Source organism: Trematomus bernacchii, unplaced genomic scaffold, assembly GCF_902827165.1.
Source record: "Trematomus bernacchii unplaced genomic scaffold, fTreBer1.1, whole genome shotgun sequence".
Classification (NCBI taxonomy): Eukaryota; Metazoa; Chordata; class Actinopteri; order Perciformes; family Nototheniidae; genus Trematomus; species Trematomus bernacchii.
In genome coordinates this window covers 4683390-4707065 of record NW_022987714.1, presented here as the reverse complement: position 1 = coordinate 4707065, position 23676 = coordinate 4683390, and the positions used below count along the sequence as shown (strand labels likewise).

At 42.2% G+C, this 23676-nt stretch overlaps 1 protein-coding gene across 12 annotated transcripts; it reads right to left on the bottom strand.

Annotated features, from left to right (window-relative positions):
• Positions 1-141: 141 nt before the first annotated feature.
• On the bottom strand, positions 142-23028 carry c2cd5 (C2 calcium dependent domain containing 5). Of its 12 annotated transcripts, none has more exons than XM_034141329.1 (30): positions 22710-23028; positions 22134-22242; positions 21897-21983; positions 21580-21751; positions 21390-21485; positions 20937-21092; positions 20590-20827; positions 18376-18545; positions 16705-16793; positions 14776-14884; positions 9886-10000; positions 9646-9744; positions 9421-9532; positions 9223-9302; positions 8761-8947; positions 8523-8687; positions 8051-8095; positions 6967-7107; positions 6825-6888; positions 6533-6594; positions 6171-6269; positions 5919-6008; positions 5728-5806; positions 5148-5240; positions 4980-5048; positions 4582-4614; positions 4182-4313; positions 2851-3044; positions 2610-2756; positions 142-1942 (listed from the first exon to the last, which is right to left on the bottom strand). In XM_034141329.1, exons 2-30 carry the CDS (start codon positions 22221-22223, stop codon positions 1817-1819), a joined length of 3339 nt encoding a protein of 1112 aa, XP_033997220.1. In that variant the 5' UTR covers positions 22224-22242; positions 22710-23028; the 3' UTR covers positions 142-1816. The 12 variants fall into 12 exon arrangements, with proteins under 12 accessions (XP_033997220.1, XP_033997222.1, XP_033997221.1 ...); XM_034141331.1 differs by having other exon boundaries at positions 4212-4313; XM_034141330.1 differs by having other exon boundaries at positions 4182-4283; positions 22710-23027.
• Between the last annotated feature and the right edge of the window lie 648 nt (positions 23029-23676).

The following is a 23676-nucleotide window of genomic DNA, read 5'->3' as shown; positions in this document are numbered from 1 at the left end:
TACATTCCTACTGTCAAACATTATTGGGTAAATTGAATGCATAGGTAGGCTATAAGAATGGCCCACTATATACAGCCAACACAAATGTAATTGGTATACATATTTTATTCACTTTTCAAAAATAATGATCAAACAGATGCATCTTGGTTTGACTGAGTTTATTGTGCAATACTTACCAGGCAAGCATGGCACTAAAAAATTAATCTGCATGCTGCTAGTCAGGAAGCAAAAGTATTTTAATATGTACATTCAAGTTTTAGACACAGATATCTGAAACTCATCACCGACAGTTTAGAGTACCATTAATTTCTGTCACTGAGTCCAAACACATCATAAATTCATTGTACAGGCAACATGAGCTGTAGGTTTCATACATGTTATGTTACAAAAATACTAAAATCTGATTTTAGAGAACATTTACAGTTTTTTTATGTTGCACCTACACCATGAGATGCTTGTTTCCAGCATTAGACATAAATATAAAATCCAGACAGATCAGGATTATATATAGAACATGAGCAAAAGTAATAAAGATTGACAAAGGTATGTGAAATCTGACAGTGATCGCATGATGCATCAAGAAGAGTTAGTTATACCAGAGCTACAAGTGATGGAAGAGTTGCTTCAGTCAGATTACTAACGTTTTAATTAATCAAAACGATCTCAAAAGCTTTCCCATATGAAACATCCCTGCTGCTCAGACCCAAAGTGCGACATTATTCCCTTAACCATTAACTCTCCCACTCCTGATGCGAGTAAATAAAAAGGCATACACATGCCACTTGATTTGACGATTTCAAAATGAAGCAATACAAAAATCTAATAGTTTTTATCTATAAAATAGTCACTGGAATACACAGTAATGGCTGTTCTAAAGGGAAATGATTGCCCTTCAAAAATATGTGCATACACCAGAAACACTGGCCTGTTTTTGTTTATTTATTATAGATGACATCATTACTTGACACTTTCTGAAGAAATGTAATTATCTGTAGGATGCTGCCTGTGAGCAATACTGTAACTGATTAAGAAGATTATCTATCAACACAATTCGTACAAAACCTAATTTGGACATGAGAACTGGACACCAATGAACACGTAGATAATTTTAATAAAATGGCATCAAATTGTTGTCTGTATTGTTTTTCACTTCAAATTTTCATTCTAGTGAGCAATTTATATTTTGAGGAATAGCACCAGCTTTGTTGAAGTTGAAACACTTGCCTTGTTTGAAGGTCATTATGTGGCTGCTCTGAAATAAATAGATTGGCCTTTCAATTTGCAAGTTGCTCTAAAACAGAGCCCAACACAAATTAAATCAATCAAATGAATTGATGGTTTACAACAGTGTATTTCTTCGCAAGGCCATGACTTTCCCTGTGAGCTGTGGATGGACACATTAGTCATAGCTGCCTCACACGTTACTTCTGCCCAAACTCAAAGTAAATGCAGACAGACTCGCTTTGGGTCTCACCAATATGGACGGATGTAATGCATAGGCAAAATACAGAGGCATCCTTAGACTTCTGTTAAAAAACCCTCACATTACTTCATTCCCAAAGAGATACATCAGTACCTGCAAATGCTCTCATGCTTGACACAGAGAAAAACACAGACACCCTGCACTCCCATATTAATCCAGACTGCATTTTTTGGAGTGTGTGAGTACTTCTTTGTTGCCTGCGTCCAAACCTTTGGATCTTTTACAGAGTTTTAAGGCAGACATAAATTACTCATATTTGGACGGCTAGACTCAGAGGGCGTTTCCACTCAGATTGTGTGTCCTGCAAACAAGGTGAGGCTCAGTGTTTCACTGTCATGTAGTCACATCTGTTCCACTAGGGCAGATCTGTCCGATATTTGTGGTTGAGGGAGTTGGCTCCGGGTCCGTCTCCCTGACACAGATGACGGCATCCCCACTCACATTAATGAGGCACTGAGCCTTGAGGAAGAAAAAAGACAGGCAGATTAATCTATAAGAAGAACTGTGAGACCTGAGGATGCAGAGAGTTAGTCATTGTGCTCACATGTAGGCCTGTTACGGTAATTACTTTTGTGACTTTTGTCCACGGCTCTGGTGTAGGAACATTTTGGGATTAAGTAGAATTAGAGAGAAATGTTCGTGTTGTTACTAATATGCTAATATGTTCATCATTTGCACATTTGTAAAAAGAAAAAAGGTTCTAACCATTTAAAAACTGGAATGGTCGTGTTTGACCTGTAGTGTACTGTATGACCTAAGGACTTAATGATTCTTTAATTCCATATGTGAAATGTTTTATATGAATGTCAGTTGAAATCTTGTTGACAGAGCTTGAGAGTCCATATTATTTATTGTTCTGATTGTGTGTTTTAAAATTATATTTATTTATTTTGGATATTTTAATATCTTTTTCACAATCCAATTCCAATGACTGAATATTCTCAAGAGTTAAGTGGTTGTAAAACGGTGTATTTGCATGATTTAACTTTTTCATTATTATTATAGTCAGGTTTTAAAATGACATTGTCTTGTTGGAATAATTAATAAGTAGTCATACACTACAGGCCTACACTAATGTATAGATGGAATGTAATAGGTAAATACGTCTGTGCGTGTGGGAGAGTACCTGGTTCTTGTTTGGATTTTCCATCAACATACACTCCTTCATGCTGTAGGACACCACTGCATTCCCACCCAGAGCTGCTACATGGGCTCGAACCATCGCAAACACCTCTCCTATGAATGAATGGAGGAAGCCACTGACACCACCTTCCTGCAGAGGACAAACACACACATATCAGGGATGTCTAAACTTTGAACAAAGATCTGGGGGCCTTTGAATGTGTTGCTCGTCTTTGCAGTCATACCTCCCGTAACGATGTTGTCTCTCTTATGAAAAACATATTGATGATCCCAAGGTATTTGATGATGCGTGTCCCAGGGAGGAAAGAGAGCGGCGTCATCTTCACCACGGCGACCGAACTGCTCCCGAACGAGCGTGTGGAGCGCAGCGAGCGAGAGCGTCCCTCGGGCAGCGGACTGCAGCGCTCCAAAGATGAGACTGTAAGTTCAGACAGAGCAGGCAGAGGTCCAAAACAGGGACATGTGAAAAGAAAACAAGAGGAGAGGAAGAGGAAAAAAGACGAAAAGGAATGGAGAAACCAGAAAATACTCAAAAATTGTGGGAAAATAAAAACATATATGAACTTTAAAGCAGAAAGAAATGTGAATGTGAAATGTTCGTGCAAAAGTCCTGTTCGCTTTTTCACGGCTGGACTAACATGTGTGCACCTATCCGTGAGTATGTCAGTTGTGAGTGTGTGACTTGACATGCAGTGGTGAGGATGTGTGGTGCCAAGACAATCACTTGGAAAGCGTGCGCTGCCATGCATACCGTGCAGTTGAAGCAAACAGACAAGACAGTTAAACAGTGTCTGCAGACAGACAGACAGACCTGGACACAGCTGTGTATGCTTACAAGTGTGAATACAGTTTTTGCTGTACAGTGAAGTACATGAGAACATGTTTAGATTATTTTTCATTTGTGAAAGAAGCTTGAGAAATGGAGACGGACATAGACTGCTATGAGCTGAGCTGGGCACATGTACACGAGCCAGAGTGTGAAAGATGCTCCATCATCTTACTGCAGATTTACCTGACGTGGCTTACATCCATCAAACCAGGAACCTTCAGAGCCACACGTTAGATTGTAGTTCACTTGTGTGCACAGGACTGAAAATCCAACAAGATCTTGCAGAAAAGCAATGCCCCCTGCCCACCCCACCTTGATCTCTACCACATTGTATGTGTCCCAATTAGTTTTTGTACAGTTTATCCTTAAAACATGGCATCTCAGCTTAGGTACATTCACTCATGCAAGTGCTGAGAAAGAAATCAAGTCACTGGAATCCAGTTATTGTCATCAAATTGATCCATTTAACCCTTACAGATAATTTGTCATCATATTTGCCATGGCTACAGGCATTTCAAAGCCAAGCAGCTGCTTGTGGATCCTTCTGAGGGGCGGGGCTTCAACGTTCAAACTCAAGCTAAAAGCTGGTGTTTCATTTACGTTGCTCCGCCCCCCAGCGGCATGCATGGAGGGGTTTGTGATTGTGTGTGTGTGTGTGTGTGTGTTTGTGTGTTTGTGTGTGTGGTTGCTCGTGAAACGGTGTTCTGTATTTGTGGGTATCATCACCGGAGTGTGCTAGAGACTGTGTCCTCCTACTTGTCTTAACTGATCCTCGTCTTATGGTGTGAGCTTTCAGCCTAAGCAGCTCTAGCCAGGTGCTGCATCTGTCTGCAAAGGAACCGTAATCAACGGAGGCAGCTGGAGAGAACACAGACACACAAACACAAACACACACACACAAACACAGCCCACAACCAAACATACACAAACGCAACAACAACGACAACAAGAGAACAAAAGAAGAAAGAAAACAGGACAAATACAACAAACAGAAAAGAAACAAAAGTGGATGAGGTTTGGGAGTGATGCAGGATAACTCTGTCTGAGGTAAATAGGATGAAAGTCCAAAACAGAAGTGTAGTAGTTGAGGTAGCAGGGAGAGAGGGTGGGGGGGAAAGAGGCTCACCTCTGGATGAGACGTTGATGCTCTCTGCGACACCTGTCACACACACACACCCACACACCCACACACACACACACACACATCAAAATCTAACTTTGCACTTGGCAGGGAGCGAACAGGCTTCAACAGTCCCTTGCCACAAGGCCTACACAGCATGTGTTACTTAGCTTTCACCTTCTCATACATCTTTTGCACATCCAAATGCTCCTTTTATAGTCAGTACTATAGCCGGGACCAGCTGCTTGCTCATTGTTAAATTCAAGTGAATGAAAAGTAAGCCATGCTGCTTTTCGAGCATGACATCTCATCTAGACAACACCACACGGTCTCATCTAGACAACACCATCTAAGTTCACTTCAAACTGAACACACTGGGCTATGACCAACGACTGTTTATTTACCTGGTAAACGAGCCAGAACCAGCTGATTGTGGCAGAGCTTTGCGGATGGGGTGAGTAAAGAGACTGTACCTATAGTTGTTAGTGGAGGAGATGGGCAGTGCCTGTTATTCAAGCAGGATGGAGGAGGTGGTCAGGAAGAAATTAAAACCATTTTTTAAAAAAGGCTACCTGAGGTTTTGGATGCTTGCTGAGTGTTGCCTGCTGCTGCGTCTGCACATAACTCCATGGGGAACTGCAGCTGCTCTTCAGTCTCACCTCCTCCTGGAAAGAAGCACATAGAATCACTCCGGTGCTCTAGATTTCAAACACAACCAAAGAGATGTTTTTTCTTTTGTGGTTCTGTTCTGTTTTCTTACTTCACTACTACTGAAACAACCTGGTTTTGTGCAAGTAGTTTGAAGGTTTGTTGAATACTAACACTAGCCTATCACAGCTCAGAGATACAGCGTTAAAGGTTTTAAAGATACAGTAGATGGCATTCCTAATCAAAATGTTCTAATTTATAAATCATTTATTAGAAAAGCAACACAGGAAACATATCTCAAACTTACAGTGGTTAAATATGAATAACTATTTGTAGTTTCACAGTATGTTGCAATGGAAATGTTTTTTTAAATAAAGCTTTTAACACAAGACTAACCCTGCATTATATAAAACCTCAAGGTATTGTCTGACTTTGTGTGAGAATAAAATGTTAAAAACATCCCCTAAAACAATCAATAACTCCCTTTAACCAGATATACTGTACCTTTGGTGGGGGGCTTGTCTGCCGGCTTCTCCTGATTCTGGTCTTTGTCAAATGTCATGGCAACAGCTGTAACTGCAACCTGCAAGGCAGAGGCACATTAATAGATATGAGAAACTTTTTTTATTGGATTTGACTCATAAATTCAGTTTTGTTGCTATTTCACAAATCAGAGATGGCCTGAAGCCTCTCACCTGTATGAGTTCTTCTTCTGGTACTGCTACAGTGAAGTTGAGCTTACACAGACAGCAGGGGATCATTGAGCGCAACTTGAAGTAAAAACTCTGAAATAAACACATTGAAATTACATGAAACTCTTTATTCAAAACACAAGAAATACAAGGACCATTGTAAGAGTTTAACAGTCTTACAGATGCCCATTACAAAGGATAAGTATTGCACCAAAAAGGACGTAGTTACCAACTGATCAATAGAGGCCTTCTTACCTTTAGCAGATTCTCACAAAGGTCAGTGAAGATCTTGTTCAAGCCTTGGTTAGTAAGATTGGCATTACTCAACCTAAAGACCCTCACTGATGTAAACATCTGCAAGACAGTAGCAGAAACACATAGCATGAAATATACGATTAAAGCAATACATTTCCTAAATTATAATAGTTTTGCCTTTCCTGTAGATGTAGATTTGCTTAATTATGTTCAAATTGCAGCGGTTGAAAAACATTAAATGTACACATCAATGGCACAATATAATTGAAATAAAAAAGCCCCTCCAAAATAGTTTTTAGTTAAGATAATAGAAGGTTTGCTGTGAACTGTGAAGGATGTAACGCTGTATTATGAACACTAACCTGAACCCCTGAAGTCCAGTTGAAAATCCCAGGCATGGTCTCAGTGTTGCAGCTGTAGAAACCTAAAAGTGGAATGGCAAAAGATGAAGAGGCAAAGAGATTTGACATTTGTTAGATCCTCGACCCAATAGGGAGATACCTGAGTGCAGTGAGTGCATAATGATTCACTTTAAGGCGGCAGGATGTGAGGATAATGTGTGAAAACAAGTATAGGCATACCATATTGCTGCTTTCAGTATACTAAAATATAACACATTTCTTGTTAAATTCAATAAATGAGAGTATACAGTACCTGCGGGGGTAGAAGCATCCATGAGGAGAGAGTGGATGTCCTCCACAGCGTCAGTGTCATCAATCTATGGAAATGACAGCAAATTCTTAAACTTGTCCATTGAAATAATTGGATTTACACATGTTGTTGTATTGATACACACCTCCAGGACAAAGGCATCCTTCTTGCCATGGGAGAGGTCCAGTTCTGACTGTTCATCTGAGCTTTCTGAGTGGGAGCGGAAAAGTCTGGATCGTTGCCTGGGCTCAGGAATCGGAGAACCAACAACCTCCTCTGTCGGCTCCTGCAAAGCAAAGGGAAACAAAACCTGAGCAGACTGGCTGTCTAAGTGAACAGCAGAATACAGCAGCAGCGCACGTCTGCATCTCACATGTAAATCTAGAAGTCTATGTTAATACCATACCACACCACACCACACACACACACACACACACACACACACACACACACACTACACACACACACACACACACACACCCACACACACACACACACACACACACACACACACACACACACACACACACACACACACCACACACACACACACACACACACACACGACACACACACACACACACACACACACACACGACACACACACACACACACACACACACACACCATCACACACACACACACACACACACAACACACACACACACACACACACACACACACACACACACACACACACACACACACACACACACACACACACACACACACACACACACACACACACACACTACACACACACAACACACACACACACACACACACACACCACACACACACACACACACACACACACACACACACACACACACACACACACACACACACACACACACACACACACACACACACACACACACACACACACACACACACACACACACACACACACACACACACACACACACACACACAGTAAGGAGTGGCACATACACACACACACACACAAACACCACCCAAAAATATACAGGTGAGAGTTTGAATGGGCAGGGTAGATGGTCATAATACAAGTACATCAACACAGATACATGGGTCTACAGTGGTTTGCCCTTGAGAAGTGACTCTGGAGTCACTTACACATCTACCTGCTCCCAAATGACCCCAGTGGTTATACAGGTATAGTAAAAGCAGTGTAGTATTGTGATTAATACAGTGAATTTTGTCATGCTTTGCTGCGTCTCACAGCTAAAAGTCGCCGTGCTCAGTACCATGTTTATGCCGCAGAACACCTCAGGGTCCAGGGCAAATAATTTCTTTAATAACCAGAGAGAGACAAGAGGGGTAAGTTTATCACGATTTACAAAGAACAGACTATATAATGTATGATACATGATTTTGAACAAAGAGATAATTATACCCAAAACAATGGAAAGGCTTAAGCCTCAAAATGTATGTGACAGGCACAATTAACTAGCCATTAACTGCAGGTACAATTCTGACATTAAAGCCCTAAAATACACAAAAACGTAACATTTTTGTTTCCACAAGCTTTCTGTTAACAGCATATTATTTATTTATTTATTTATTTGTGGGTACCCACTTGGTACTCTGAATACTGTAGTGTTGAAAAAGACATTGTAGAGACCTACTTAGCAGCGGCATGATAGGGTAGGCCTTGCAGACCTAATCACAGTCTTCCATAGATTCATTTACTGTGGCTGCATGTGTTTCGGGTCTCACCGGAGGGTTAATCTGATAGAGCTCCTTGTTCTTGGCAATGGTGTCATTGATCCTTTTCTGAATGGTGAGGATGTGGTGATCATTGCTCATCTCACCAGGAGTTTTCCCCGCGATCTGGATGGCCCCTGGAGCCGGCAGAGCTGTCAGGTACACTCCTGTAGCAGACTGAACACACACTCATTTTAAGGACAACACACAAATGGCTGAATAAGCTGTTCACCCTTAAATGTCAACCTACAGCCAGACCCAGCAGCATGTTCTCTCCGACACTGATCTGTATGTGCAGGCCGAACAGAGCGTTCATGCTCCGCAGCTTCAGCTTGTTCATCAGCTGGGTGTGCAGCTCGTACTCCATGAACGGCAGCAGGTTGGAGATGGCCGTCGCATTCACTTCACCCTGGGCCTTCTTTTTTAAACGACACAGCCTAGAAGACAATAAACACTGGCATTAACTCACTTTTCTCAACGTCTTCGTGTGATCAGCCTTCAAGCTGCCACAGCATGAACCATATGTTGGGAGATCACGTGATCAAACTGATTTAGAGGGAATTAACATTGTACATTATTAAGGTGTTTTTTTTATTATTCATTTTCTTAATAAATCTACCCTATGCGACATTTGACTGCACTAAATATTACTTCTCTACGTTGGAAATCAGTTTAAAACGGCTTGAAGCCATTTAACTGTGACATGTTTTACCTGGCCTGGATAAGGCAGCCCTTTCCTGTGACAGCTGCTTCTGGGGGCAGGTCAATTGTTGTGAAGAGCACATCAGGAACCTTGAAGACACATAACAATTATTACTACTAATTCATGCTTTTTCCCACCACACTGGGTTTTAATAAATGGGACAACGATTTACACGATTTCGGCAATCAAGATGAATATATTTGACACCTTTTGTCGCCTGCACTGGTAGCAGAAAGTGAGCTGGGCTGGAAAGGGCATGTTGAGCTCATCATAGGGGATGTGGCAGAAACCACAACTCGGGGGAGACGGCTCCTCAAACCTGCAGAAAAACACACACCATCTGGTATCATCCTCAAAACTCAATTCAAACTGTGCTGACGTAAAGAGTATACAAACAAAGATTAAAATCAGTCAGTCATAAATCATATCAACCTGTGGTCGCCGATTACGATGTCGAGGCAGCCTTCACGCATATATCGAGGATTCAGGATGGCTGCTGTGCCTGATGCTGACAGGATACACACTTCCTCACTGGGTCAAGGGGAGATAGAGGAAGAAAGGGAAGAAGATGAGAACACAACGGGAACTTGTTTAAAACTAACTGGGTTATAAAATGAACATCAACAATAAGCAAAGCAGGCAGAAAAAGGAAATCTTTGTACTACTACATACCAGATGCTAGTGCTCTCACTGTACCCCACCACAGCATGGCAACCAAGAGCTTTGGCATGAGATTTGATCTCCTGGCGTATCTCCTCCCACCAGGCGTCGCGAGTCTCTGGCTCATCTGGAAAACACAAAACTCAGAGTCAGACAGTTTTTACAAACCATTCCAGGTGGCTGAATTATCTAATAAAACCTCACTGAACACTGGAGTCTTTCTACTGTTATCAAGAGTAAAGCTTAACCTAGTTATCTGTCGACATTGTTCAATTAAAAAAAGAATACTTCCTGACAGTACACACACTCAAACAGGAAATATGGCAAGCCTGTATCTAATCTGTTGCCAACGTGAAAAATAACCAGAAAATAAACACACATCATAACAATACACTCTTCTGATGAAATATGAATTAAACAATGTTTCAAAGCAAGCCAAAACCAAGTATCATTTTGTGAAACAAAGTGATATTATGAATGATGGAATGAGAGTTTTAAGGATGATGATGAAGGCAGAGTCAACGGTTAGGTTACTTGTGTGTTCTTTAAATGCATATGATCTAAAATCGTTTTGTCACTCAATTCTCTATGTCTCCTTTCAGAACAAAAGGACACTGGTGAGAGATACAGAGCCGTGTTGTGGCTGTGGTTTCTGACTATAGAAAGAAGATCCTCCTGGATAGTAAAAGAGTTACTACAAAAGAATGCCTGATGTGATTAGTGTCTCTACATTGTTGACAAACGTTTCAAATTCAAAGGGATTGAGCCTTCATCATAATTAGGCTAAACCATGGGTGGGTTTCAATAATCTCATGAGGCTTAACTCCACCACTGATCAAAATCCTTTGTGAGAGCCTAATCGTTGCCAGTTGTGAGTTTGATCTCACTCAATTCTGGATCACTGAACAAAGAAGACATGAAAGGAGCTACAATACATAGAGTATTGAGCCACACCCCATGTCTCCCTGAGAGGGCCACATGCTGACAGAGCCCCAAGAAAAGAAGAGAGAGAGAGACTTCTGGGTGAGACAGGGGAGGAATGAATGAGGGGAGGATGTGGAGAAGAGATGAAGAATAATGACTGATGGCCAGGCATCAGGCCCTTTAAACCAGAAGCAGCATGTCACACAGGCACAGGCTCACCAACGTGCACGCTCATGACCATGTGTATGCTCATGGGCAGAGAAGGGCCATATTCATTCACCAGTCCATTAAATCTAGTTTTTGAGTTAGATAATACTGAGTGATGGCATACTTCCTCCATTACCCAAGCTCATGTTTCCTTCCATCCCAATCATTCATCCCAAATCCATTTTTTTATTTTCCTCAACTGCCACCCATAAAATCACCCCTCCTTCCATGCATCCATCCATCCCTCCTTCTCTCTCTCTCAGTATGAATACGGCCCAGTGAGTTAGGGATGCACATGCCCGGTCAGTGGCTCTCTGTCACACAGTAAACCTCCTAAACCTCCTCTGGTCTAGACAGGTTTGACCACGATGCTGATTCAGGAAGCGTTAGAACAGCGCGGGGACAACGTTAGGGGAAGAGCTGCAGCTCTTCTGTGCAGCAGGATGAGCTGGGGGGGAGCCAGGCCAGGTTTGATCGGGTGGGGTGGGGACACAGCGCATGCTCAACTCAGCCCAGCACACACTCACACAGTTTAGAGAGTGGAGAATGGCAGCTCACTGAATTTATCAATGTTCAGTGTAACACTGTCGGTCTGGCTTTTGTTGAATTTCTTTGTCGATATAAATATGAAGCCTAGCTGTTCTCAAGACGTCAGTGTTGGGTGCATGCTATGAGGGCACAAGCCTCACTCCAGTGAGCTGCCATTACTCCTGTGGGTGAGAGCAGTAAAAGGGGGAAAATACCTGCAGTGACACTATTCCAGTCTAGCAGTTTGTATGAGCGAGTGTTACCCAAGGCTGGGCCAGAACACACCGTTAGTACAGAAAAGAGAGAAAAATAAAAGAGAGACAGTCCAACAAACAAGCACAGCACAACAGCAGCACTCCACAATCACTATGCAAAGACAGACAGAACTCACAGTCACTAGAAAAAGTACTACAACCTATATGATGGCCTTCTAATACAATCTAGAAAGAAGATGACTGACAAAAAAGAAATTGAAAATAGGGATGAGTCTGCAAAATCAAAAAAAAGAAAATTGGAGAAGAGAAGCTATAATTAAAAAAAAAGGAGCATGCAGCATCAGTCTAAGTCAGGTTTACCTCCACTCCCTGTGGAGTTAACAGTTGGTATACATTCAGGGTTTCTGTATATATGTTTGAGGTGAAACAAACTTAGAAAAGTTGACGTTTTAACTTTTTAAATCGTTGCCAGTCATTGCCAAAACTAGTAGATGGTTCGCATCATCTGCATGCTTGTGCATGTGCGTCCTTGTGCATGATACAAACAAAAACAGGCCCCAACTTGTAAAACTATAGCTACTTTTACGATTTAAAAAGTTCCAGTCTGGCTTCAAACCCATGCACAGCACTGAAACAGCCCTTTTAAGAGTTTTTAATGATCTGCTCCTAGCCGCCGACTCAGGTAGCCCAGCTGTCTTGGTGCTGTTAGACCTGACAGCTGCCTTTGACACTGTCACGGCTTGAACAGTCCGCTGGCATCACAGGCTCTGCCCTTGCATGGTTCAGGTCCTACCTGACAGACCGTAGCTTCTCGGTACAGCTAGGTGCCTTCTCCTCTGCCAAAGCCCCTCTTACCTGTGGGGTTCCCCAAGGCTCGATTCTGGGCCCCATCCTTTTTCTACTGTACATACTGCCCCTAGGTTCAATACTCACAAAACATAACATTCCCTTCCACTGCTACGCCGACGATGTACAGATATATCTGCCTCTCAAAGCAAATGTCACACACTCACTACAGCAGCTGATGGACTGCTTAGCAGAGATAAAATCCTGGCTGAGCAAAAACTTCCTCAACCTCAACGAGAGCAAGACCGAGGTCATCTTTTTTGGACCCCAACCTCCAGCCTCTCCGGTTGATATTCTGGGCTCTATCAAAAAAAACATCCTCCCCTCGGTCATGAACCTTGGAGTGACATTCACCAGCACTTTTAAATTTGACAAGCAGGTCAGCACCGTAGTAAAATCCTGCTTTTTTAAAATAAGACTATTGGCCAAAACCAAGTCGTATTTATCTTTTAAAGACTTAGAAAGGGTTATCAACGCCTTTGTAACCTCGAGACTGGACTATTGTAACGCTCTGTATGTGGGTATGGACCAGGCCTCAATCAAACGCTTACAGCTAGTCCAAAACGCTGCTGCACGTTTGCTGACTGGTCACAAAAAGCGCGACCACATCACCCCTATTCTGGCCTCACTACACTGGCTTCCAGTTCGGTTCAGAATTGATTTTAAAATCCTTTTATTTGTTTTTAAAGCACTAAATGGGCTGGCTCCGGCCTATATAACTGAACTGCTCCAGCGCTACACCCCAGCCAGAGCTTTAAGGTCTGCTGACCAGCTGCTGCTGGTAGTGCCCAAGACCAGGCTAAAAACCCGAGGGCACCGAGCCTTCGCAGCAGCTGGCCCTAGGCTCTGGAACACTCTGCCCCTCCATGTGAGGTCGGCCCAGACCCTAGGGGTTTTTAAATCAAAACTAAAAACACACTTCTTCTCTCTGGCTTTCTAGTTAGAGCGGAGCACGACTCCTGACTTTTCCTTGTGTTTTATTCTTATTTTGTTTTTTAAGTTATATCTGTTGTAATTTATTGTCGTTTATTGTGTTTTGTAGTAATGTGTTTTTATTACATGTACAGCACTTTGGCTCGACCAAAAATCGCTTTTAAATGTGCTTTATAAATAAAACTTGATTTGATTTGATTTGATTTGATTACTTGTGGTCAAAAACTCCACAGGGTGCCTTATAGGCTCTGTAGTAAGTCAGTGACATTGAGCAGAGCTGTTAAACCTGCAATTTTGGATCAGCAAAAACCTTAAGAAAGCTATTCTGTTTACACTAGTTAGTTAAAGAGATATACAGTAGGCAAAGTTATTATATGCATAGACCTTCTTGAAGATTATCAGTACAGTGTTTTTTGGATATCTTATATTAGTTTCCCTGAACAGCTCTAAATAGAAAAGGCTTATTGTAACACAGCCAACATTAATGAGCGCTCCCCTGTCCCTACATTTTCAAACATCCTAGAGTCAAAGTTGTAAAAGACCATTAAACTAGCAAGGGTATTATTTACTGAAGCTACTAAGACCTTTAACAGGCAGGTACTTGCCTAAGGGCAACCGTCTTATTTTAATGATGATTTCAACATAGAGTTAAGAATCTTATTTGATAATTGATGAGCACATTTTATAAACACCACAGTACCTCACCACAGCGCCACCTGCAGCCAACAACACCAGGCAACAGAAGCAGCAGGCGACAGAATGGAGCCATGCAACACTACTGCACCTCACCTCCAGGGAGCAGCACCTCAGCACACAATTAACACAGCGACACACACACAGACACACTCACACACAGCCATCACATGACCAGAACAGACTTTACATACCACAAAGCCAGTCAGTCAATCACAAGGTGAAAGTTGCCCCTATCCATATAACGGGTTTGACACAACTGATGAAGAGCCTGTGCTAACTTAATTTCCATCAAAATGCTACAGCCTAAAAGTGTGACCAGGAACAGCTTTCACCTGCTTTGGAACAGAACTGAAGTCTTTCAACATAATTGTTCTAAACAATCAAACTGATTGGGACTAGGACACAGAAAGAGATAGTAATGGGAAGCATTAACAGCCAGTTGCAACAAAACAGCACACTCACAAGATAATGTAGGTCAATGGAGGAGCTCACTCGTATCGCTCAGACGACAATGGACATTAGAAAGTGATGTGCCTATGAGCGCTGCACTTACCAGGGTTGTGTATACGGTCCAATAGTTTGACAGAGCGAGCGCTGACCACTCCACCGACATGAACCAGAAAACCAGGAGGGAAAGACGTCAAGGTGAAAAAGGGGAACTCCTGCAGATAGAAAACAGTTGTGTCACTTACAGTACAGTAAGGGAGAACACACTCTGGACTTGCCAAAGTATCTTTTTACTAATCATCAGTGACTGCTCATTGGTTCTAAAAGTTAATCAGATTGTATTGTTATTCAGAAGTATATATCTTAGTGAAAACATTTGTTAATCTAATATTTGTATTGGGGCTAAAGGTGCAAGAATACATATATTTAAATGTTTACATTTGTCTCTCAAGGCATAAAGTAAAAATGTATTGATTACAAGAAACATGTTTTTCTAGGCTCTGTATCTTCGACTGGTGTGTGTAGGCTTAAAACTATTGTTGTGTGAGGAATAGTGCCAACATGCAGCAAGGATTGAGTGTGATGGTGTCCCCCCATGCAAGGTTTACCCCTGAGAAGTCCCCCACTCGATCCATTCCAGGCTACACTTGTAGACACAAACATTTCAAATAGATCTGCAAGTGATTGAATTTAATTTTTTTTACTATAAAGCCTACATACTGTATTTGGTATCACTGATTCAGTGATCCATTCAATCCTTACAAATCTATACAAATGAATCAATTAGGTTTGGAGTTGAAAGTGAAGGACAAACACACACACACACACAAGGTCCTGGCTGAAGGTATTTACATGCTATCCTGTCCATTAACATGACAGTTGGTCCTTTGCTTCCAGTCAAATAATTCTAATCCATGCACTCACGAAAGGAGCTGGAAATACTTGTACCGCCCGTTAGCCTCTTGGTATAGTTTGAAGTAATGACCACCTTTACAGAAAATCTGAGGGACGTCCAAACATGCATGTAGATGTGATGAATGGCTTTGGTGGGAATAATCAGGTGGGACCACAGATAAGCTTGTTTCTTGTCCGGTACTCCAGCAAGGGAGATAGCTACTACTTTAACTGAGAACTCCTCCCACTCGGAGCAAGGAGGCAAGAATGAGGATGAGGTGAGCGTGCTCATTTCCGTTGTTGATACAGGAAAACCAAATCAGACTCAGGAAAATAATTCAGAAAGGAGGGGAGGTGTTTGACATGAGTATCCAGAAGGCACACACACGCACAGTCACGCAACCCTTCAAACTTGAAGGGAACACAACTCCTAGCCTCCGAGCCCTCCGGCAAACATGTCTGTGAATCTTTTAGAGTGTGCCGATGGGGGCCGAGCAAATACAAAAGCAGGGGTCACACAAGGACCACCTGCCATGCTGCTCAGCCCAGCCTGCCACTCTGAGATCTACAGACAGCACAGGAGGGACAGGTTAGGAGTTGATCAGACGTGGTGGTGGTGGTGGTGGCCATCAGTTGGTCAGGGTGTTAGGGGAAAGGTGGAGAGAGAGGAAGTGCCACACTGATGGGACATACCCTGGCGTTTAACAATAACCCAGAGGAGGACGCTCCCTGAGTAGCACAAATGGTCAAAAGGACAAAGAAAGGGAACATTACTTGCCCTTACACAGACCCACTCCCCATTAAACACGTACATGTCAATTAGTGATCTTTCACAAAAAATGCAGGTGTGAAAAAAGTGTTTGACACTGTGAGACATCTGAGACTGAAACACTTAATGCAAACTAGTTTTCAAAGCATCTCATAAATGCAAAGTCTAGCTCACTACTTTGACTATGAAGTGTTTATTTCTTATGAGTTTCATTGCAGTGATGTAGCTAGTCAATCAAGGCCCAGTCTGAAACAAAACACAGTGTATGTGAAATTCATGAAACTTAAATCGTGCAGGGTAGTTCAGTCTCAAATGTCTGCAATTTAGTTGGTAAATACATGTATGAGAATATGATGAGTTGAGTCATCGTACCCTCTGCTCAAGAGCCGTCTGCGTCTGCTGTCTGAGCAGGGTCTTCAGAGGCCCCGCCTCCTTCCCGGCGCTGCCTCCATTGCCCATTCCTGATCATAGAGGAGTCCAGCTTCAGTTTTTGTTACTTGAAACACACACATCAATGCACTAAAAATCCAAACTGTCAGTTGATTATTGACATTGCAGTATTAAGTTATTCTGACAAACCAAGTAAAAGCAACAGCTGAAGTAGCAACACCCTAGACAGAAAACAGTAAACAAACCTGCTTTACCCTCATGCTAAGACTACCCTACTCTTAAAATGTTTTCCTATTCATATATTAATACTGAACCTAGAATAAGGTATGCCTGATAAATACATCAAACCACATGCTGGAGTAGGACTCTAAGTTAGTCAGTAGTGTGGTGTCACAATAAGCTCTGGGCAGTTGCACCATGCATGGTTCATTTGTTTCGGATAACACCAAGTCAATCTGAACAGTTCTGCTGTTGACCCAATATACAAGAGAGGCGCCAACACTGTCGTGAGGTTCCGTTACTTTGTGACACACAGCGGTCCTACTATACCGGAGGCTGCCAGCAGCAGGTCCTCTGTGAAGGACACGCTTTTTCTCAGCAAGACAGTGTCTGAGTGGATGCTGAAGGGAGGGGGCGGGGTGCTGGCTCTATGAGCAGAGTTGTGACCACAGATCACTGAGCCAGAACCAGAAAGGGACAGAGTGTCTGTGGAGAGGGTGGGGGAGCTGGGGCACAGGAAGATCCCAGGCCTGCTTCTCACTGGCTTCACTATCCAGCAGAAAAACAGATGGAGGGTGCACAGAGAAACACAGATATATTCAGAATGGCAGACAGGCAGAGCAAAAAAGGAGAGGAGTCAAGAACACAACAACAAGGAGGGGGGTAAGGACGTGATGGGGAGAAAAGGGCGGTAGCGTAGAGAAAGAATAAACTGACAATCAGATGAAATGTATAATTTTGTTTCACTTCATTTGCTAAGCGCAATGCTCAACAAAGGAAGTATTCTCGTTAGCCAGGTGCAGAGAATATGAGAATTATATGACAGAGCAGACGAAATATGATAAGAAAGGAAAGGAGAGGAGAGGAAACAATAAGGAGGGATGTCGACTTGGGGGACTGCTGGTCGCCACCTGAGGGGTCCGGGGAGCGGCTCTGGTAACAAGGATCTTCAGGCTAAACAGTCGATTACAGCTGAACTGTGTTAATGAAATATGTCCTTGAGGGCAGGGTTTCACTAAACTTACCTTTTCTTCAATGATTAACCATAATGGCTGCTAATGAAGAAGTGACCTTAGATCAGCAAACAGCCCCTCATGGGACACAATGCTTCTACAACAACAACAACAAGGGGGGATATGGTGTGTCTTCACAAAATTAAGCACATTTGAAAGAAATCGTGATTATTTTTGTTCAATAGTGGGGAAAAAAGAAGACACACCAGGCCACTGAGAAGGGAGAGGATGGGACATGACATGTTGTACAAATATTTAGGACACGATTTATTATAAAATAATTTTAACAGAACCATGAAAAATGTAAAACATAAATAAACAAAACATTGAAAAAAAAATACCACCATAGTAGCACCACAATGAGGTGAGGGAGAATGGAGGGGTTAGAATGGGAGTAGAAGATGGGGCCACGTGTCCTTACCCGTCTTGGGCGTCAAACTGAGGTCTGTGTCTGATGATGAGGACTGGCGGCTGCATGGCTTGGAGGGAGAGAAGGGGGGAGGGGAGGAGGAGGTGGTGGTGGTGGTGGGGAGGGCTCTGAAAGGGGTTGACGGGCCGGAGGACAGGGTCAGGTCCTCAGCAAATACCGGCCTGCCAGGAGAACATGACACACACACACACGTCAGTCACCACCTCACCCTCTGAGTGTGTGGGTGTGTGTATACACAGGACTGGGTCATCGTTGCTGTTTTTTGGGGAGGTTTCTGTGTTAATGTATGATTTGTTTGTATTGGGTGAGGCGTGTTTGAGGTGCTACAGATGGTTGGAGAAGAAAAAAAAAAAGCAAGCATGGAAAGCAAAAACACAAACACACACAAACATTAAACTAAAGAAAGCACCATGGCAAAACACAAGAAGGTGAGATTGGATAGAGGATAAGGAGCTGAAGCATGTGTCCCAGTGGAGGGAAGAAAAGGTCAGGTGACTGTGGAGAGATCAGAGGCCCTTGCAGAAGGATGCAACGGGAAACCTGCCCACCCTCTACCGTGGGAAAATGACACGGGGAAGAGGGCTTTCAGCCTAGTATGAAAGTTTGGTCTTGCTATAAAGAAGGTAAAGGGTCTGTCTTCCTTCTTTGTCTTGATATCTCAGTCTACAGAATGGCTATATCGCTACTATTGGACTGTCAACCTACCAAACTCCAGCAAAAATATATTCACTTTTCTCCTTTCATATTACTTCTCTTTGTATTTAAAACTTTGTGTCTTTCTTTTGTATTATTTCCTTCCCTGCCTCTGCGTACCAGTGAAGATGAGTGTGGGGACAGAGACAGAGAAGTTCTGGGACAGTCTCTGGGAGCTGCAGGCCGAATGCACTGGGCTGTTGTGGGTGGAGCGGCATCCGTGGGCAAGGGGAGACCTGGGCCAATCAGCACGCAGAGGGAGAAGACAGAGGAGCGATTTGGACACAAGCAGTGAGAAACGTCCCAATCCAAATGTAGCCAGAGAGCCAGAGAGGGAGAAAGAGATGCACACAAGAACCAACACCACAACATTGCAATAGAGTGTAAATGGAGACGAAAAGGAAAAAAACGTTTGTTTTCACGCTCTCTCTATGTCCCTGTTATTCTATTTAAAGCCACATGAAAGCAGCAAGGAACTCAATAGCCCTCAGCTAAAGATATCAGTCTCACACAAACATGCGCAACAGGGATGCAAACACAAAATAAAACAAGTCCAAAACAGGCACAGGGACAGCAGTAGAAGGTCTGTGACTAACGATCATTTTCATTATATTTAATCTTTATAATATTTACTAAATGTATTGTTAATCTTTTGCTGTATGAATTTTCAGAAAATAATAAAAATGTTCATCCCTGATACCCAGAGTCCAAGGTGCTGTTATTAAATGCCTTGTTTGGCCAATAGGTTTCCAATGAAGGACATTTTCGTATTTAAAAGGCTGAAAACTGCATTTTCTGCATTTCCTGCATGAAAAGGTGTTAAAATAGATACAACTCTAACCTTTAGAGACATTTTTAGAAATGTATCCCAAAAGAAACTGACAGAAAGTTGAGGAGTGGAGAAACCTTTGCAGAAACCACCAAAAGATGTTTACATGCCTAATATACACAATCCCACGTGCACTGGCAAAGATATATATTTCATACATACAAAATAGAAGTAAACATGCACTCAACTCTAGATAAGCTTACAGTAATTGGATGAAATCACAAGCTAACCACTCTATACTCAGGATGAGGACAACAGAACAAAGTGAAGGAGCTTGATTTGAAAGCTAGATACTCACAAAAAGACGCAGCACTAAAACATGCAGAAGCAGAAAGTAATGCCACAGCTGTCTATCGAGCAGACAAGGACGGGGGCGTTGAGGGAGGATGAATGTGTGTACACTGTACATGTGTGTGTCTCAGGATATGTTGTGTGCTGTTAGTTTTCATAGTACAATACATATGACACAATAAACAAACAACTACAAAGAGGAATCAAAGATTCTGAGACACACACAGGAGTAACTGCTATACACACACTAGCATTCACTACCTTTTATCCACACGCTCTCCCTCTCATGCACACACCATTCTTCTTTCCCCATTCTCACACACTCGATTTGCAGACAAACTTGCACATTAGAAGAGGCAGGGTCCATGCTTGTGTTGATGGTTCATACTCACTCCTTTCCATCCTTAGAAGGGGAATTGCAGGCATTGGAAGGCGGGGCTGTGTTAGGGTGCATGTGTGTGTTGGAGTTAGGGGCGCTTCCAGAGCTGAGTTTGTCCAGTGTGCAGGCGGTACCTATGGCCCGGACCACCAGGCCTGACTCTCCCTCCAGGTCAAAACACTGCAAATAGCCCACCACTGCATTTCCGCCCATCTCCAGTACCTTAAGCCCTATTTTCCTCTGTAGCTCTCCTAAATAAGGAGTAAAACACAGCCATATTAACAAGAGGCAGAACAGGAACGACCACATTTTTCTTTCTCCACGCCAAAATGAAAAAGGGATCACTGGGAATGTTCTTACCGGACATGAGAGAGATGAGCCTCTGACGGGCCTCATTGGAGGCCCGAGGAGTTCTGATACGGTCGATCCACTGGTACTCCGGATCTTCATTCACCACAAGTTCCTCCACAAACCCATGTACCATCGCTGCCTTGTAGCACCGTGGAATGGATGAGGCTACGATACACAATCAGACAAACACCACATAGAATGAAAGGATTTTAAATTGAGAATAGTTTATCTAAACTTTCCTATAATCCTATAGCTATAATTCCACTTGTAGCACATAACGAGTGATCATTCCTGGTTTAACTGTACACTATTGGCAGTGATAAAACCTGTATTTTTGTTCATATTCGAAATGAAACCCAAACTACATTTTGTCAATCTGCATTGCTAGCACACAAATTATTTTTTATAAGATATTTTAACAGTAAACAAACAATTGTGAACAGAAAGTCAAGTCAGACTTACTGCAGAAGAACTTGACCCCACAGGACGACTGTCTGAAGCGGTTCAAATCATTGAAAAGCTCCACTTTGACGAGAACATTAATCTCACCTCGAATACCTAATAACAAACAATAGAAATAGAAATTATAATAAAGAATGGTAAATATTGAAAGTTTTGCAATTATCATAGTCAGATGAGTTTCCTGTTGTACCGTGGATTGTATCATAGATAGGGAACCAGCCAGAGATGACAGAGGCAGCCTCACTGCACAGCAGCGGGTCAATGTCAATGTAAACTTTCCCTATGGCATCATTAGCACTGTAAGTATCGTGGTCCAACACTGTGACCTGCAATGGCTCATCCTGCAAGTCCTCATCATCAACCTGCAAATCAAGAGAGGGAAAGAAGAAAAAAGAGCAGATAAGAGTGTAAGTAAATGCTAACATTTAATGAATGTATATTGTGTGGTGTATTAAAGGCACACTATCACTTCCTGCAATGTAAAAGAGAAGCTCATAGGCCTTTTACCTCGAATTTGAACCATTCTGAATTCCACTGTGGGTTGAGGGATTTGGGACAGACATCGGTTTTAAAAGTTGTGTTTCCAAACTTAACCTGAGAAATGAAAGACAAAAGACAAGAAGCTTCTTTGAGTAATAGTGAGATACAGACCATACTGAACCCAAGTGTAAAATGTATGTTGTCACAGGTGTAAATGGTTTCAGTAAAGCAAACTAAAAGTCGTGATCTGCAGGCTTCACTCACCTCTACAAAAGCATCAGTAAGGTCACTGGCTCTGTCCATCACAGGCAAGTGGCGCCCTGCCACAATTTTGGCCTTCAGTTTCCCAGGCATGATTCACTTTATAGTTGAACTGTAAACAAAACAATAAAATAATAATAATTCGTGTTTCAATGGTGTTTTGGACAAACAGTTATCAACGCTGCTGTCACTATCAACAGGGAACAGAGTGGAACACTTAACAACATAGCCATTTGTTGTTGACAGTTTGGACAGCCCCTTATTTAACTTACATGTCCATGAGCTAATAAGCTAGCTTACTTAGCTAAATGTAACGCTCCTAGTCTAACTCCAAATGGTTTTATCAACTTGCTTCAAATATATCTATTGAACTAACGTTTATAAACAAGACATCAACTGTCAGTTAGCTAGATTGTGTTAGCAAAGCAAGGCTAGCAAGAAAATCCACTTAGGGTAACTGCATTGCAGTCAATCTGCTTAGCTCTACCTGGATCGGCCATGTTTCAACAATAATACTGCAAAGCCCATGTACTAATAATATGACTTTGCTAATACAAGTTTAAACAGTATAATCCTTACCGGTGCTAGACTATGAACTGTCAATGTGGACCTTATTGTTGTCATTACTTTTGACAGCCAACCGCTCGTCTGACCTCCGTTTATCTCCCATAACACGACACGTTAAATCGGTTGCTAGTACACCAGGCAGGAGAGTGTCGTTTGAATAATATTCAAGTGAAATTACAGTTTATAAATGTACGGTACACGTAAGGACCGACTAATCAATTAATTACACCTATCAGTGATTAGCGTGTAAAGCTAACTGCTAGCTTCATGAGGGTCCAGCTCATGATGAATGAGTTTCCACCACGGGTTACTGTGTGCTGCCTTCAGGTACACCGCGTATACTCGTTCTTCCATTCAAAACACTACAAAAACAGAAACGAAATTAGCCTAAACAACAATTACGTTCACTGTAAGCACAAATAAGAATACAATAGACAAATGAATACACTTAGCAGCACTGTGAGTAGATTTAGGCTTTTCGTGGTGTCTTAAGTAGCTACGTACACACAAAAAGACAATATAACGAAGTTACCTAAAGGCATCACTAGGGTTCGTCTTGGACATGCGCAGTGAAGGTCCTCTTCCTCTGAACAGACACTTTCCCAAGAAAGCTGGTACTAACATTTGATATAAATATGACATCTCTGTTATGTTATGTCAATGTTTGCCACTGCGGTCAAACCAGCCTCCACTTCGGAAAACACAATCAAGCCAGCCCCCACGTTGTATTGCGGTGCGCGAATATCCTATGCATTACGGTAGAGGCCTGTAAAATCTGCCTTCAAAATAAAAGCGCTTACTCGGTCAATAACAAATATACCTAAAAAACATACGAAACATATTCATAAATACTGCTGGAGCTTAAATTAAGAAATATGTACTAACTATATAATGTGATCAATAATAATTTAAAACAAACTACGTATAATAACTGAGTGAATGTAAAACTTAAGGATACAGTTATGAAGACTTATCTGAC